Genomic DNA, 17818 nt, shown 5'->3' on the forward strand with positions numbered 1-17818 from the left:
CAGCACCCTCTCTCGCACAGCCACCATTGATGCCGAGATTAACAACAGAATCTCCAAGGCAAGCAGTGCTTTTGGGAGACTGAGGGAGAAAGTCTGGGAGAGGAGGGGAATCAGCCTTGAGACCAAACTGAAAGTCTACCGAGCAGTCATCCTCACCACCCTACTCTACGGCTCAGAAACCTGAACTGCGTACAGGCGACATGAAAAACAGTTTGATCGCTTTCACCTCAGATGCCTCAGAAACCTCCTCCACATCGGCTGGCAGGACAAACTCCCCAACACGGAAGTCCTGAAGCAGGCAAACCTCCCCAGCATCACCACCATCATGCGCAAGGCCCAACTCAGGTGGGCTGGCCACGTCACCCGAATGCCAGACAACCGCATTCCTAAGCAACTCCTCTATGGAGAACTCTGTCAGGGTAAACGCACAGTTGGGGGGCAGAGAAAACGGTATAAGGACAGCCTCAAGGTCTCGCTAAAAGACTTCAATATCAGCACTGAATCCTGGGAATCACTTGCACCCCACAAACCCGGCTGGCGCCAACTTATCAGCAAAGGAGCCAATGCAGCAGAGGAGCGCAGGACCCTCCAAGCCGAGCAGAAGAGAGCAGCACGCAAAGCCAAAGACACGAGTACCAACAGCACAGCGCCTACCCACTACTGTCCGACCTGTGGGCGAGGCTTCCTTGCCCGGATCGGCCTCATCAGCCACCTCCGGACACATCGTTAGCAGCTCCACCTCATAACAGATGTCATGGTCATCTTCGACTACGAAGGACGAACATATACATATAAGGTAACTTTTAATCCATAGAATTGCAGAGTTTTTAAAACCATAACAACTTAGCTTTTCCAAAATTAAATCATGATCAAGTAAGTCAAATGCTGCACTCAGATCTAGCAATACAGTCCCAATTAATTTCCCTTTATCAATATCATTTGACCAATCATCAGTCATCTGAGCTAAGGCAGTCATTGTGGAGTGCCCTTTCTTATAAGCATGTTGATATGGTGAATTCAAACCATTTTTACAAAAATAATAAGTGATTTGATCATAAACTATCCTTTCCATAATTTTACTCAAAATGGGCAAAATACTAACAGGCCTACTGTTTTTCCCAGAAAAGGATTCTTTAGCGTTTTTCGGAATAGGAACGATTTTAGCTGTTTTCCATTTGACAGGGCATTTACATTTTTCTAAACTTAGATTAATAATGTGACACACAGGCATCGAAATGACATCAACTACTAATTTCAATAACTGTACATCAAGTTCATCAATCCCTGGAGGTTTTACTTTCATTACTTGCAACACATTTTCCACTGTAGTTACAGTTACTTTATCAAAAGCAAATGCACACGATTTCCCATTCATAATGTTTTTTTTAATTGTTCTACATGATAAATCACCTTTAGTCTTTGAAATCAGGTTTTTCCTTAAATTCTGGATTTTATTTTTAAAATAATCACTTAAATGATCAGCTATATCAAAAGGTTTAGTCAAGAATGAATCACCTACTTCCAAGTATGTTGGTGTAAATTTACATTTTCTTCCAGTTAATTCATTTAGAGTATTCCATGTTTTATTACTGTCTGCTTTTGCCTCCTTAAATTTAGTTTCATAATAAGCCCTCTTTTTTGTTCGATTTAATTTGGTAACATAACTCCTTAATTGTCTGTACCTTTCCCATAATGCATTGTCATCTGAAGAGATCACCTCTGTCTTTACTTTCTCTCTTTGTTTAATATATTCTTTGAGTTCTAAATCTAACCATGGGGATGCAATATTTCTCACCGTCATTCGCCTTAATGGGGCATGTTTATCAATAATTGGCATTATAAAATTTGTGAAAACCTCCAAAGCTATATCAGGATCATCTTCCAGTAACACCTGTGACCAATCAACATTTCTAATGTCAGCACAAAAACTAGCTTCACTAAATTGTTTAAAAATCAGTTTTATAATTATCTTCTGTCCAGATTTTGGTACTTTAGTTTTTCTGTTGATTGCAATTAAATTATGATCACTGAAACCAACATCAGTTGTAATTGCTTTTGAACATGAATCTATTGCATTGGTGAAAAGCAAATCAATACATGTAGCGGTTTTTGTCCCGTCAGACTTATAGGTGACTCTTGTTGGTTTTGTAACTACTTGTGACAAATTGCAAGTATCTGTCATAGCCCGCAACTTATTTTTTAAAGAGCAGTTGTTCAAGCTCCAATCAATATTTAGGTCACCTAAAAAATAGATCTCATTATTTATATCACATACTTTGTCCAACATGCCACAGATCCTATCTAAACAGACTATAGGTGCATTGGGTGGCCTATAGCAACAACCAATCAGGATGGGCTTAATGTGTGGTAACCGCACTTCCAACCACAGCGCTTCAACACCAATGCAACCAAGGTCGAGTCTAGTTTTAACTGGTATTTGATCCTGTACATAAAAAGTCACTCCACCACCATTTATATTTCTGTCACATCTGTACATCAGGTATCCATTTACATGCAAAATTGAGTTGTCTATCGTTGCATCCAAATGTGTTTCAGATATTGCCAAAATGTGCAAGTTATTGTTTCCAAGAAGCACATCTTGAATCTTATTCCGTAGACTACAGATATTTAAATGAGCTATTTTCAAACCTTTTTGTGAAAGTACTTTATCCATCACCATTGCATATTTTACTCAAACCTTTCATCCAACAGTTATTTAATGAAGAGCTATCAAATAAACAAAATAAACAGCAAAGACAAACACACAAAGACACACATTGATACACATACATACAGCTACACACCCCTTTTGCCAACATTAAGTGACAACTAAATAGGATGTGTAACCAACCCAGACTTACTTTTTACTCTTTACCTATGTGGTTATTATTTCATCCTTCAAGACGGTCATTATTATCTTCTAAGATGACTGTCTGACATAATTTTAACCAAAATTCCAAAAGCACTTAGGCTGTATAGTATAGTTCGCACACTGCTTTCACTTCTGTGACAGACCTTCTCCTCCCTCCTGACAGAGTCTGCGCTCTCCGTCCTCCAGCTTTTCTCTGAGTTTCTTCAGACGGAATTGCAGCCTGTTCGCTTCACAGACTCACTTTTCAAAGTTAGCATCTGTCATGGTTTGTTTGCTGTGGCGTTCTGGCGCATGCGTGTTCCGGCGCGACGTGCGCATACGCGCAACGCGGTCACAAAATCTGTCCTGCGCGCGGACGTCCGTGGACAGAAATTCATGACATTACGTCCCAGGGACCAATGCGCCACGCGGACATGTGAAGCATGGACGAAGCTGCTAGCAGTAGCAGTCATGGCTGCAGGTGTAGCTGCACATGCTAGCCGCAGAACGTAAACACACGCACCATTCGGCCCGTGAGCTGGGGAAATAAAAAAAAAAAACTTTGGCCCGTGAACTCACCCGTGCACAGTCCTGTACCGAACCGAACGGCCCGTACCGAAACGGTTCAATACAAATACATGTATTGTTACACCCCTAATATGTGCTATTGAAGATATAAAGAATGGTTCAACAATAGATGAATGAATCAATATTTAAAGGAATATGATTCCCCAAACAAGCTATGAAGGAAAATTAGACGAGTGTGAAGCAACAGGAATGAGGATCAGCACCTCCAAATCTAAGGCCACGAGTGGGAGACGGATGGAAAGTGAGATTGACAGGCGGATCGGTGCAGCAGCTGCAGTGATGCGGTCGTTGTATCGGTCCATTGTGGTGAAGAGGGAGCTGAGCCGAAAGGCGAAGCTCTCGATGTACCGGTCAATCTATGTTCCCACCCTCACCTATGGTCATGAGCTTTGGGTCATGACCGAAAGGACAAGATCCCGGATACAAGCGGCCGAAATGAGTTTTCTTCGTAGGGTGGCTGGGCGCTCCCTTAGAGATAGGGTGAGGAGCTCAGTCACCAGGGAGGAGCTCGGAGTTGAGCCGCTTCTCCTCCGCATCGAGAAGAGCCAGCTGAGGTGGCTCTGGCACCTCTTTAGGACGCCTCCCTAGGGAGGTTTTCTGGGCATGTCCCACCCGGAGGAGACCCCGGGGAAGACCCAGGACACGCTGGAGAGACTATGTCTCTCGGCTGGCCAGGGAACACCTTGGGATCCTCCCAGAAGAGCTGGAGGAAGTGTCTGGGGACAGGGAAGTTTGGGCATCTCTGCTGAGACTGCTGCCCTCACGACCCGGCCCCAGATAAGCAGTGGAAGATGGATGGATGGATGGATGGATAGTTTAAAATGAGTGTCATTACAGTTATTTACAAAAAGAAACATGATAGTAGAGACAATGATTTCTACGAAATATGATGTAAATTCATGTGTATGGTCACGTACAACGTCATTTTTACTAAAGCTACAGATGCTGAAGATTTTATATGATTCTATTCATTTCTTCAGGTGTGACAGTTAATGATTAAGGTTACTATGACTCTGTCTTCACTAGCATTGGTCTAACTTGGTGTTAAGTCAGTGTTGACTCGCCCTCATCCCAACTGGAATAGCAGAAAGCCACCACCTCTGAGACTGGTTCTGCAAAGGTTTCTTCCTTTTTAAAGGGAGTTTCTCCTTTACACAGTCGCTTACGCTGTGTTTCCACCAGAAGCGGTGAACGCAAATTCATTCGCGCGACAAATGAAATCGTGCCACGCGAGACGCTCGAGTTTTATCGCTGGTACAAATATGCAAAGAACCCTCGCCACACGCCACTCGCCGCGGCATCACGCCAACAACTGTTTTGATTGGTCGGAGCCCTGCATGCCCTACGTCAGCACGCCCGTGACGACCTCCACACTGATAGGCTGTCCTGGCATGAATTTGCTTGAAAAGTTCAATTATTTCAACTCCAGTGGAGAGCAGCGGGCGGCAAGTGAGGAGCGAATTATTGTTGGACACGCTCGCAGCTTTATCGCTCGCCACTCATGATTGAGCAACAATCGCGAAAAATTCGTGTCGCGTCCGGTGGAAACAGCATTATGCTTGCTCATGTGAAACTGTTGGGTTTTCTCTGTAAACACGTCTAGAAATAACTATGTTGTTGTTGACACTATATAAATTAAGCTGATTTGAATTGAGTTGTTGATACACTCTGCACGACAACACTACAAATGTTGATACCTATATTAATAGATCGCCAAACACAGTAAAATCATTTAAAAAAAAAACTGTCTTGAAATGTTTTTACATTTCCTGTTCAGCCACAAACACAAAGACAAGACAACAGTGCTTGGCGTGTTTCTTCCTAACACCTGCACCTGGATTCAAGGAGACACAGACATTGACTTTACTGTGCTTTGATTCAAATTGTGGTGATCTAATTCAACAAACAGATTTGATCAGAAGGAGCGTTAAATGAAAAGAATGATGCAAGAGATGTGAGGGGGAGGAGGGAGATTCATTGAGGGAAAACATGGAAGTGAAACAAAGATAGAAGAAGGGATAAATGAGCTGGATGACAGAGGGGTTGGTCACAAAGCTGTTGGAGCTCAGCAGCTTCTCCTCTCATCCTCACTCTGTCAGGATGGGAGAAACTGAGCTCTGCTTCCCGCAGCTCTTCAACACCTCCTGCTGGAAGCCGAAGCGTCCACTCAGCAAGGCTGTGCTCATTTACTCTCTGCTGTCCTTCATCTCTGTGCTCACTGCTCCACTCAACCTGCTCGTCATTATCTCCATCTCCCACTTCAAGTAGCAACTTTTCATCCACCTCATGCATAACATGAATGTGTTGAAGTTTTTCATGTTTATAAGAACATATTTTAATTTGTGATAATATATAACAACTGCCAATTTCTATGTATGTTCCTGTTCTTCATTCACTAAATGTGCCAATGATAGATTTGATGTTTTATTCAAAGAAATCAGTTAATAACATATCTGATGTTCCTCTTTTAATGCAGGCAGCTCCACACTCCCACCAACCTCCTGCTATTGTCTCTGGCTGTCTCAGATTTCCTCGTGGGAATCGCTATGCCATTTATGATCATTCTCACCAATGGCTGTTGGTTTCTTGGTGACTTTATGTGTGTACTATATACTGGTTTGACTTGCTTAATCACCTCAACCTCAGTAGGAAGCATGGTACTCATATCAGTTGACCGCTATGTGGCCATTTGTGACCCTCTCCACTACTCCACTAAAGTCACTGTGAGAAGAGTTTCTGTCTGTACATCTCTCTGTTGGTCTTTTTCTTTTTTGTACAACAGCTTTCTTTTGAGAGACAACATCATACAGCCGGGCCGGTTCAACTCCTGCTACGGAGAGTGTGTCGTGGTTATTGACAACTTTATAGGAACAGTTGATACAATTCTGACTTTTGTGGGGCCTGTTACTGTGATCATAGTCCTGTACATGAGAGTGTTTGTGGTGGCTGTGTCTCAGGCCCGGGCCATGCGCTCTCAGATTGTTGTCAGATTTCAACATCAGCAGACTGTGCGTGCTAAAAGATCTGAGATGAAAGCAGCCAGGACTCTGGGTGTAGTAGTTGTTGTTTTTCTCACATGTCTTTGCCCATATTATTGTTCCCTGTTTTCAGACCAGAACAGCTTGTTTAACGTTATGTCTGTGGCCTTAGAGGTCTGGCTGTTCTATCTTAACTCCTGTCTCAACCCAGTGATTTATGCTTTTTGCTACCCCTGGTTTCTGAAATCTGTTCGGCTGATTGTCACTTTGAAAATATTTCAGCCTCACTCCTGTGATGCTTGCATATTATGAACACTGAAATGAAATGACTATTTAAAATCTTGAAATCACTGTGTTTATGTGTCTTGATTCATTTCAGTTCAACTGAATATGTTTGATCTGTTTGATTTCACATCGTGATTTTGTAATCGTTGTTCTGTTACTAATCCATCAAAGTCACATTGACACGGTTTCTCTCTGCCTTTGTTCACTGTGTCTCAGGCCTGGGGTGTGAGCTCTCAAATTAGAAATTTCAGGGTTCAGAGACTGTAATTGCTAAATATTCTTCCTTGAAAGTAGCCAGGACTGCGGGTGTAGTAGTCCTCGCCTTTTTCTCATGCTGCTGTTCATTTTACATTTCATCTCGTCAACCACAGTTGCTCTCCTGGGTTTACATCATATTATGGTAAACCCCTGGTTTCTGAAATCTGTCAAGCTTATTGCCACATGTAAACTACTGAATCTTGACTCCAGTGATTTGACTCCAGCATTTTGTAGAGAGACAATCTATCCTGTGATATGCTGTGATTTGGCCTTCATCCCTAATCAGCTGGGATCTTCTTCAGCAGCCTGCGACCTTGTAATCAATAAAGAAGTACTGAAGATAGATGGACAGATGGAAGGACAATGTGTAGTGACTAATATTACACCTATTTTTAAAGGTTAGATTTATCATTGAGAAAAAACTTCCCAGGGCAGTGGTTCATTTTAACATGGTACTTCGGGAAAACAATTTGAGAAGTATCTAGTCTTTTCTTTAAGACGGTGGCACGATCATAAAAACCTGAAAATCATGTCAATTTGTCATATTTAATCTTAATAATTGTGACATGTCTTCAAATAAAGTACCTGCTCAAGAAATCTGTGTTTTTTTAATTGACTGTTCCTGTGAGGGAACAATAACAATAATGGGGTTACACAACGGATTGATGGAGGGAGCAGAAGATTTAGTTTCTTATGCTATTGAAGATATAAAGAACGGTCCAACAATAGATGAATGAATCAGTATTTAAAGGAATATTATTCCCCAAACAAGCTATGAAGGAAGAATAGACTCAGAAATAGGATTACTGCACACACCAAAGTCTCCTGGTTCAAACCAGGTGGATTTCCTGATCCCTAACTTCCACATTAGTTCGATCTGCATCTGTCCCTCCAAATATGAAATATTGGAATTGAAATTGTTGGTTAGTTGGCAAACCTTTTTTTCCCCTCAAGAAGGAGAACTTGTATCAGGGGAAGTTTGTGGAGTAACATCTTCTTTTCAAAGAAAACAGTTCCACAGAGATTCACAGATACAGAAAATATTTTTGCAGCGCATGTACAAACATGCTTTACGATGTAACTCAGTGGGATATGATGGGGGGATTGTGATGGGGGGGTACAACGAAGCTTCGTGGGTGCTCATAATAAAAAAGGTCAAGGACAGGAGAGACTAGAGACAAACATAAAGGACAAAACAGAAAACTGCACAGGCTTTTTGTTGGATAACAGAAACAACACAGAGGCAAGTAGAATTTACAAATATGCATCCACAAGATGACGCAAGAATAATAAGTAAACAGTTTAAACATTCAGGTGGTGATCGTGCTGCATGAAGGCAGCACAGGCTGTTTACGGTGCTAAAGGAGGTGGTAGTCTGGGTTGATTTAGTCCATGGGGGGGTTATGGGAGACTGTTCATGAGTGTCTGTCTGTGTTTGCAGTGTGTATGGCCCAGGGGAAGAAGCTGTTTGTCAGTCTGCTAGTGTGTGATTTTATTGACCTGTAGTGTCTCCCAGAGGGCAGAAGGTCAACCAGGGGGTGGGAAGGGTGTCCCGTGATGGCTTTGGTCCTCCTGAGGCAGCAGGATGTGGAGATGTGTTTCAGACTGGACAGGGGGCAGTCGATGATCTTTTGGGCAGTGTTAATGACCCTCTGCACCGCCTTCCTGTCCTCAGCTGTGGAGCCTGCGTACCACACACTCAGACAGTACGTCAGCACGCTCTCCACAGAGGAGTGATAGAAGGCCAGCAGCAGCTTTGTGTCCAGGTTGTTTTTCCTGAGGACACGTAGGAAGTGTAGCCGCTGCTGAGTCTTTCTGACCAGGGCCCGAATGGTGTCAGACCAGGAGTGCCAGGGAGGTCAATAACAACGGTGACAGCACACCACGTGTCTTCACCAAGGACGACCACATGGCAGTTATTTCTCGGAGGGAGGCAGAGAGTCCAGTGTCGAGCTTGTGGTGGTTGGTCCCAGCTCCACGCAGGAAGGTGGGGAAGACTGTTGTCTTCCTTCACCCAAGGCCTGATAGATATGTTCTCAATCCTGGATAACTCGGACTTCCTTCCACTTGTCAATCCTCACTCCTCCTCATTTGCCCCATTGCCCAAGGGCTGCTACCCCTCAACTGTGTCCAAACCGTCCCCTCCACTTGGTAACCACTACTCATGGTTCAGCCAACAGTTCTGGACCTTCAGATCACCAACAAGTCATCATGTTGTCCAGTTTAACACAGAAGTAATACACATACATACATGTCTGGAGAGAATTCAGGGTTTGTTTTGTTTATAGATTGTTGATTTCATCTGAATCTTGAGACATTGGGAAGCGTTATGACTTTCTTCACAGTATAACTTTTCCCATATATTTGATACATTAACACAAACAGTAACAGAGAGTAGAATTATAACTACTGGTGAACTGTCCGCGTTTGTGAAAAGGTTATTTGAGGACATACAAACAATGGAGAAGATGAAAGTTTCAGAGGGAGATATGTCTGGAGAATGAACTCACTAGAGTAAAGGGAAAAATGAGCTGGATGACAGAGGGGTTGGTCACGAAGCTGTTATAGCTCAGCAGCTTCTCCTCTCATCCTCGTTCTGTCAGGATGGAGGAAACTGAGCTCTGCTTCCCGCAGCTCCTCAATGCCTCCTGTTGGAAGCCGAAGCGTCCACTCAGCGAGGCTGTGCTCATTTACTCTGTGCTGTCCTTCATCTCTCTGCTCACTGCTTCTCTCGACCTGCTCGTCATTATCTCCATCTCCCACTTCAAGTAGCAACTTTTCATCCACCTCATGATTGTACACAATTCAATGCACGTTTGCAGCCAGTTGATTTCCTTTTACTACAAATCAGGTAATAACTCATCTGATGTTCCTCTTTTGATGCAGGCAGCTCCACACTCCCACCAACCTCCTGTTATTGTCTCTGGCTGTCGCAGATTTCTTTGTGGGCCTGAACATGTCCTTTCAGATTGTGCTCACCAACGGCTGCTGGTTTTTTGGAGACTTTCTGTGCATCTTTTATAATAGTTTGGACTACACCATCACCTCGGCCTCAGTAGGAACCATGGTACTCATATCAGTCGACCGCTATGTGGCCATTTGTGATCCTCTCCACTACTCCACTAAAGTCACTGTGAGAAGAGTTTCTGTCTGTATTTGTCTCTGTTGGTCTTGTTCTTTTTTGTTCAGCAGCCTCATTTTGAGAGATAACCTCATACAGCCGGGCCGGTACAACTCCTGCTACGGAGAGTGTGTCGTGGTTATTGACTACTTTATGGGAATTGTTGATACAATCTTGACTTTTGTGGGACCTGTTACTGTGATCATAGTCCTGTACATGAGAGTGTTTGTGGTGGCTGTGTCTCAGGCCCGGGCCATGCGCTCTCAGATTGCTGTCATATTTCAACGTCAACAGACTGTGCATGTTAAAAGATCTGAGATGAAAGCAGCCAGGACTCTGGGTGTAGTTGTTGTTGTTTTTCTCTCATGCCTTTGCCCATATTATTGTTCCCTGTTTTCAGACCAGAGCAGCTTCTTTAATGTTATGTCTGTGGCCTTAGAGATCTGGCTGTTCTATCTTAACTCCTGTCTCAACCCAGTGATTTATGCTTTTTGCTACCCCTGGTTTCTGAAATCTGTTCGGCTGATTGTCACTTTGAAAATATTTCAGCCTCACTCCTGTGATGTTAACATATTATAAACACTGAAATTAAATGACTAGTTAGGTAAATAACCTTTTCAACTTGTTATTTATTTATGGTTGTTGTGATTCAGAGTCGTTAAACTGAGTGTGATTGATGTGTTTGATTTCACATCTTGATTTTGTTAAGGTTTTTGTGTTGCTTCTTCACCAAAATCGCCTTCACATGTCTACCTTTGTTGGTTCTGTTCTTCGCGGTCGCTGTGTCTCCCCACTGAACAAAAAGTGGTCCAAAATACACCTGTAAGGCATTATCTTTACATTTTACCACTCCACATTAATCAGAATCAGATTTTTTGCCTAGTCCAATTGCCCATACAAGGACATTGCTGTGGTGGAGAGACACCAAGGCGGCCATTCATTTCAGGTACATCATTTCAGATCATGGTTCCTCAGGGAGTCATGATTAGAAGTGAGAGACCAAAAAAAAATTAATCCAATCAACATTTCAACTGGATAAACAGTCAGTGGTGATGATTAATATAATTTGTTATATTACAGTGCTGTTCCATGGTGGGTTATTAGTCCTTACCAAAGATTTTACAGTTTTTGTCAGTTTATTCTGGAGCCCAATTTGTGCATCTTTTCCAGTTCCTCCAATCTTCGGTCCAAAGTCCCTGGAACTCTTCCGGCACGTGGAAAGATGGTGGGGACTGCAGTGCCCAACAAAACCTTCTCTAGTTGTACGCTCAACCTCGGTCCTTGCTTCAAGTCAGAGACTCAAAACAGCACATAGTGAGTATCCACTTGTCTCCTGTCCTCTGGACTTGTTTCATCCATCTGTCTCAAATGTCAGGGTTTTTCAGAAACCTGAAACCAGTTCCAGCACACAGATCACATCCAGTCCATATATGTGGTCCACTGACAACAGGGCCCATTTTCACAAAAAACACTATCGATAGATTGTCCCACAAATGGAGCAGAAGCACTACCTCCGCCAAGGAGGTTATGTAATCACGTCAGTTTGTTGGTTTGTTTGTTGGTTTGTTAGCAACATTACGGAAAAAGTTATGGATGGATTGCAATGAAACTTTGTGGAAAGGTGGGTCTTGGGTTCACTTAGAATCCATTAAATTTTGGTGATGATCCGGATCACTGTCTGGATCCAGAAATTTTTTTTAAAGAATTCTTTATCATTGAGAGATAGGGCAGTCTTTGACATAGTTCGGCATAACTCAACAATAAATGACAAGGGGGCTTAGCAAAAAATTACAGTGTAAGTTCTTCAATGACTCTAATACATCTCAGCTGCTGATCCAGATCACGGAAGTATTCCGGATACCAGGATCCAGAAAAGACAAAAATAGGGGGATTCCGGAGTGTCAGTCACTGTGAGGCAACACACTGAGATATGAACATGCAACAAACAGCTTTCTCACATACATTGTTTGTGTTAGGAAGAAATAAATTTATTTTTTTTATTATATATGGTGTTCTTTTTGTTGATGGTGACTGATTTGAGCTGTGGCGGAGGTCTGCGCTCTGTGAGTGCCAAATTCTAGTTAGCAATATAATATTGTATTAAATTATCTGGAACATATCAAAGACTATTACCCGAGGTCTGTTTTGGTGTCATCAGCACTTCACATAAAAGTGAAATTTTATCTTTAAAATTTCCAGTACATAAATTCTTTGTTAGTCAGAACATAAAACATTTTTGGAGGGGAACAGGTCTGACAATGAGATGTGGTCTGATATTTTAGGCCAAAGGAAAAAGGCATCTGCTCTACTTCTGTTTGTCTTTTGAATGTCAATGAACAGCATCTGAAAAAGTTTCTATTCCACAAAGTAAAAGTCTCCCTAACATCCAGATAAACATAATATATACATAAAATAATGCAGTTACGTCACACATCAATGTTTTTATGTAATTATAGATACATGTTCTCCAGAAACCCATGAAATTAGGTGTGGGGTTCCCCAAGGTTTATTTTTAGGTCCCATTCTTTTTAACTGTCAACATGCCTTCTCTTGGCGACGTCAGGAGACACTATAGAGTTTCCATAGTTACTCTGATGATACATCTCCTGATGACTCAGGGCCAATAGAAAATCCTTCAAACTGTATTTCAGACATTAAGCCATGGATGGAAATGAATTTCCTCCAGCTCAACCAGGAAAAAACTGAGTTTAGACTAAATAGATTACATCATCACCTTGGCCTCACTAGGAACCATGGTACACACATCAGTCGACCACTATGAGTCCATTTGTGAGCCTCTCCACCTGTAGCGGAGCCAGAGTGGGGTCAAGGGGGCGGTCGTCCCAGGGCCCACAAGGTCATAGGGCCCCGTTTCATGTGATGTGTTCACATTTACTCGTAAATAAATTATTATAATAAAATGTGCAGTGTGTGCGAGAAGGTATAGCATATGATTGTGGGCTCCAATTTGCCAATTCTTACATTATGGCTATCCATGAATGCATCAGAGCTGTAAGCCAGCGCTGATTGGCTGTGCGGCATGAGCGAATTTTTTCTTTGCACTTTGATCTGAACTCTTTGGAGGGAAGTTAAACAGTATGCTAAACACTATGCTAGCCGCTAGCGGTACTACCCAAAACCTAACATCGGAGCTACTGGTGAGTCAGTGAAACCTTCAAAAATATTATCTTTATCAGAATGCTGTGGTCTTAAACACCTGCCTATTTGAATGTGCCTTGTGTTGCTCTCAACTATAAGAGATCGCCGAGTCTATTTTTTTTCTAATGTACGTGAATTCCAAAAGATATAGATAGCTGTGTCTATATCTGTCTGAATAGATTGTGTAATTTTAGACCAGCTGTGTTCATTTTATATTTAGGCTGTATCAAAGATGGTACAAATTTAGCCCGTTATCTGAGATTTCAGCACCATGGACAGCGAACGCTCCGAGATTATTGACACCTGTGACGGCCAGCGCCCACATACTGCGGAATGGCTGCGCTGCGCCGCGCAGGTCGCAACCCTCACGCAGCACTGGCTGCTTTCTGAGGCATATACTGTAGGTTTGCTTGGCTCAATTAAAATGAGCATTAGTGTGTTGTTTGACGGTAGGATGAGGTATTGTTTGAATGGTAAAATTACTGTCTTAAGGGCCCTTCAAGAATGCTCCGCCCCCTCTGTACTGAGACCCACACTCCGCCTCTGCTCTCCGCTACTAAGAAAGCAGCCAGGACTCACATGCATTTCCCCTTATTATTGCTCCCCATTCTCAGAACAGAACAGCTTAATTAGTGTTCTGTTCGGCTGATTGTCGCTTTGAAGATTCTTCAACCACACTCCTGTGATGCCAGCATGTTATAGAGAAACACTGAAATTAAATTACTGTTACCGTAGTTAACTTTTCAAATCTGCTGTCTGTTTATTCCGCCTTTGTCTTGATGATTCAATTTATTTGTATCAAAAACTTCACATTGTGATTATGTGATGGTTGCTGGGTCAAAAGAAAACCTATTTTCAAAGGGTTCTTGGCAAAGCATACAACAAGGTTCTGTTGAAGGGTGTTTTAAAATACTTTTTGTATTTGGAGCCATCAGCGTGCTTTTACCTTAAACAAGGTCAGATTGAAGCACAGGATCTTTTACCACCTCAATTAAAAACTATCAAAACAGTATTTAAAAGTGGGAGGACAAACACTCCTAATTGGCAACAGGAAGTTAGAATGTACTAGTAAAAGAAAAACTTCTTCTTTATGGATTTTGAAATTGATTAGGTGTGAATTATTCAAAGATCTAAGATGAATCCTCACATTTTCTAAAACAAGTATTAAAATACTAAATCTTCATGCTGTTGATTTTGGGCGACACAGTGCTGTTGGGGTGAGCAGGTTCACTGTTGGCTGACCCTTTATTTGTAACTCTTGCACGTTCTCTCTCTTTCTAAGTAGGTTTTCTGTGACTTTGTCGGCATTCTACAACAGTCAAGACACTCCTGTTTAGTTATTCAATGACCATAAACTGCCTGGAGGTGCTGCAGTGTCTGGAGAAAACCCACACTGGCATAATACGATAAAACTCAAAAAACAAACTTTTATTAAAGCTCGTGTCCGGAGTTTTGAAAGAAAGAGGTTTTTTTTTTAATCCAACGTCTCAGGTTCCGCCCTCCCTCTGCTTTCATGAGCGACCAAGCCACGCCCCTTTAATTGTGCACGCGAGTTATCTGTCGGGTGAAAATGAGAGCCTCCGAGTCCTACAGCATCCTACATGTTTAGCTGTTTACGGTGGATGTTCAGCAGACAGTGGATATATCCGAGGTAAGCGGGCCGGCTGCTGCGAAGCTAACTCTGCCTGGGCGAGTGCGCGTGCTCTCTGGCTGCGTGCACACTTTGATTGACGGCACGAGAATGCGGAAGCTCGAAGTCTATTGGCTGACGCTGACCGGCGCTTTTTCGGATAACATGGGGGTCTATGAGACGAAGGCGGGGCTCATAAATAAATGTTTATATTGCTTTATGCTAATATTATAGTGCAGTATTGAACAAGACTGACACATTTAAGCTCTGTTGAAAAATGATACATACGTTGGAAACGAACGGAAACTCCGGACACGAGCTTTAATGCTGTGGGACTACCATGATGTTTAAGATTTATTTTGTTATTCAAATAAAAGCAAACACAGATTAGAATTAAATATTTAAGGCCATCCATGAATTTATCTGTCCCCCAGGCCCAGTTCACTTAAAGGTGCATTGAGGAGTTTGCATGTTTTATACGAAACAGCGCCCCCTGCAGGCCTGCAGCTTAGTGAAACACTCGTGCCTGTGGCTCGCGTGCACGGAAGAGGGGAACTCCTTCCTCGTTCTTTTAGTTGCGCTCGAGTAAAATTTAAGTTTCTTTTACCTGGTGGAGTCTGTGCTGGAGCTGTAGCAGTGCTAGAAGCCAGTCTGTTCTTACTTTCTGGAAGATCCTGCTTAGTTGTTGCTCACTAAGCATCTGGCGGAGTAATGGCGGACAAAACGAAACCTAAGGAAATCAGGCCAGTCGGAGCGTGCATTACCTCACATCATCTCAAATTCTCCCCAAAAAAATTCTGGTGCCGGACCGGCACTGCAACTTTCAAGTGACAATTTAGCGCTGTTAGCGGTACTTACAATGAATATGTCAGGGCACATTGTACACAACATTAAAATTGTGTAACATATTTATGGTGGAAAATAAGTATTTTTAAGGTTGTAAAACTCCTTAATGCACCTTTAAGTACAAGTTTAACACCAAGTTTCAGATTTGGCAGAACAGAAAGTAAAAATCTGGTTTTGCTCGTCTTTGTTGGATAAAACTCCTCAATCCACATTTGCTTCATGAACATTCGTCAAATATGAAGAGTGACTGCTCATCAGAGGTTCTCAAGTTCAAACATTGTTCAATCAATCAATCAATCAATGACACTATGTCTGTGAGAGACGGCGTCTGATGATGTTTTCCTACTTTTCTTTAGTGCATCCAGTGGATGATAGTTTACTCTCAGTGGTTTTTATGCATTATGCATATTGATCTGTTTTCATTTGAAAGAACAGAAAGGTTATTCAGAAAAAGCGATCAAACTGAACACATGAAAAGCTGTTTCCATCACTGCCAATCAAAGGAGGCGCCTTCGAAAATGCTTCATTTTAATGATATTTGAATATCAGTGATCCAACAGGCCGAACAATCAAATTCTCAACAACATGAAACTCAGAGCAGAGACTCTAAAATGAAAGAAGGAATGGCGCTGCTCCACACTCAGTTGACCTCTTTGACCCCTGAGGGGTCACGGACCACAGCTTTGGAACCACTCATGTAGAAAGAGACGGATGAACGGTTTTTGGTGCCTCTATGGAACATCAGACAAAGTTATTATACTAACAAGGAGTAAATGTTGTGCTCTGTAACAATAGAAATGTTTTCCTTCATAAATATATTTCTTTCTCCACTGTAACGACTGTGCAACACTTTGAAACGAGCAAAAGCAGGAAAGGAAACAGCAAAGATGAGCGAGCTTTTGTCCGTGAGCTGCAGAGCGAAGCTGCTACCAGTCCAGCTTCATGTCTGCTTTGCTCCACACATATTTCCCTCCTCTCCTCAGAAACATCTTCTCATAAAAGCCGCTGAGGCAGATGGCCGCCTTCACTCCCACGTCCGGGATGGACCTGGACGGCTGCTTCCCTCCTCCTCCACAGTCCAGGAAACGCATCTGGAGCAGAGAGACACTCCGTCAGCCCCGCGGTTCTGCAGCAGTCATGGAGCTTTCACTGACTCTTCCATGGAAATATGTCAGGGAGTCACTGGTTAATAGAACAAGACAATAATAATTTAAAAACACTTGAAAATAATACTAGCTTGACTGTCCGGTACGGTGGCCCTGAAGGACAAAGCACAACGTGAAACGGCAATGTACCCAGTAAACAGAAATACATACAAACAAGGACAAACATACATGAACATAAAAATACGAGAGTGGCAGTGAGAGAGGAGTGGGTCTCTTTTTAAATCGTGTAAAATCTGCTTTTTTGCATTAAAGAAACTATAATTCAGTCTTTTTCATTATGGGTACATAAATTCATCAAATATTGAGAGTTTCCACAGACAGGTAACTGAAGTTCAGTCCTTCTCTGATGTCCTTTGTGATTTATGAGAAAAGATCTGTTCACCAGCTCAGTGAGCTCTCTCCTCATTTATTACATTTCAAGCTCTCTTAAACATGCGAACACAAAGCAGCACATTTCATGAAGTCAACAGAATTAGAGGAAGTGATCCAGCATCGGTGCCACACACTCCTGGGTTTTCAATCACAGTTTTAGTGAAGAAACAGAAGTGAACCTTTCTCAAAAAATCATCAACTCAGGAGAGCATGTAGAAAGGTCAAAAGTCATGCTTAAACCTTGTGGAAAATTATATTCACTAACTGAGGCAATTTATGCTTAAAGATTATTTTTAACACATGCAAGCCAATTTCCCATGTCTTAAAGTGATTTAATGCCCTGTAAAAAAGACATTTGAAAAACAGATGCTGCTGTTACCGTGATCGGAGGCTGCTCAGAGACTGCTCCTCTACATTGTTTTGAACTCAAGTTTAATAGGTCACATGTCACAGTTTTAAATACCGGTACTCTTGTTTCAACGTGTTGCTGATTGCAGTCCATGGAAAATCTTTGTGAATCAGCTCTTAAAGGTCCCATCTATCTATCTATCTATCTATCTATAG

At 42.3% G+C, this 17818-nt stretch overlaps 2 protein-coding genes across 2 annotated transcripts; both read left to right on the top strand.

The window, feature by feature from the left end:
* Positions 1-5539: 5539 nt before the first annotated feature.
* Positions 5540-6729, top strand: LOC115402998 (trace amine-associated receptor 13c-like). The gene is made up of 2 exons (XM_030111731.1): positions 5540-5703; positions 5916-6729. The coding sequence occupies exons 1-2, from the start codon at positions 5540-5542 to the stop codon at positions 6727-6729; spliced, it is 978 nt and encodes a 325-aa protein (XP_029967591.1).
* A 2835-nt stretch (positions 6730-9564) lies between these two features.
* LOC115402999 (trace amine-associated receptor 13c-like) lies at positions 9565-10660 on the top strand. The gene is made up of 2 exons (XM_030111732.1): positions 9565-9728; positions 9847-10660. The coding sequence occupies exons 1-2, from the start codon at positions 9565-9567 to the stop codon at positions 10658-10660; spliced, it is 978 nt and encodes a 325-aa protein (XP_029967592.1).
* Positions 10661-17818: the final 7158 nt, after the last annotated feature.

This window comes from Salarias fasciatus, chromosome 16 (genome assembly GCF_902148845.1).
Source record: "Salarias fasciatus chromosome 16, fSalaFa1.1, whole genome shotgun sequence".
In the NCBI taxonomy this organism is placed as follows: Eukaryota; Metazoa; Chordata; class Actinopteri; order Blenniiformes; family Blenniidae; genus Salarias; species Salarias fasciatus.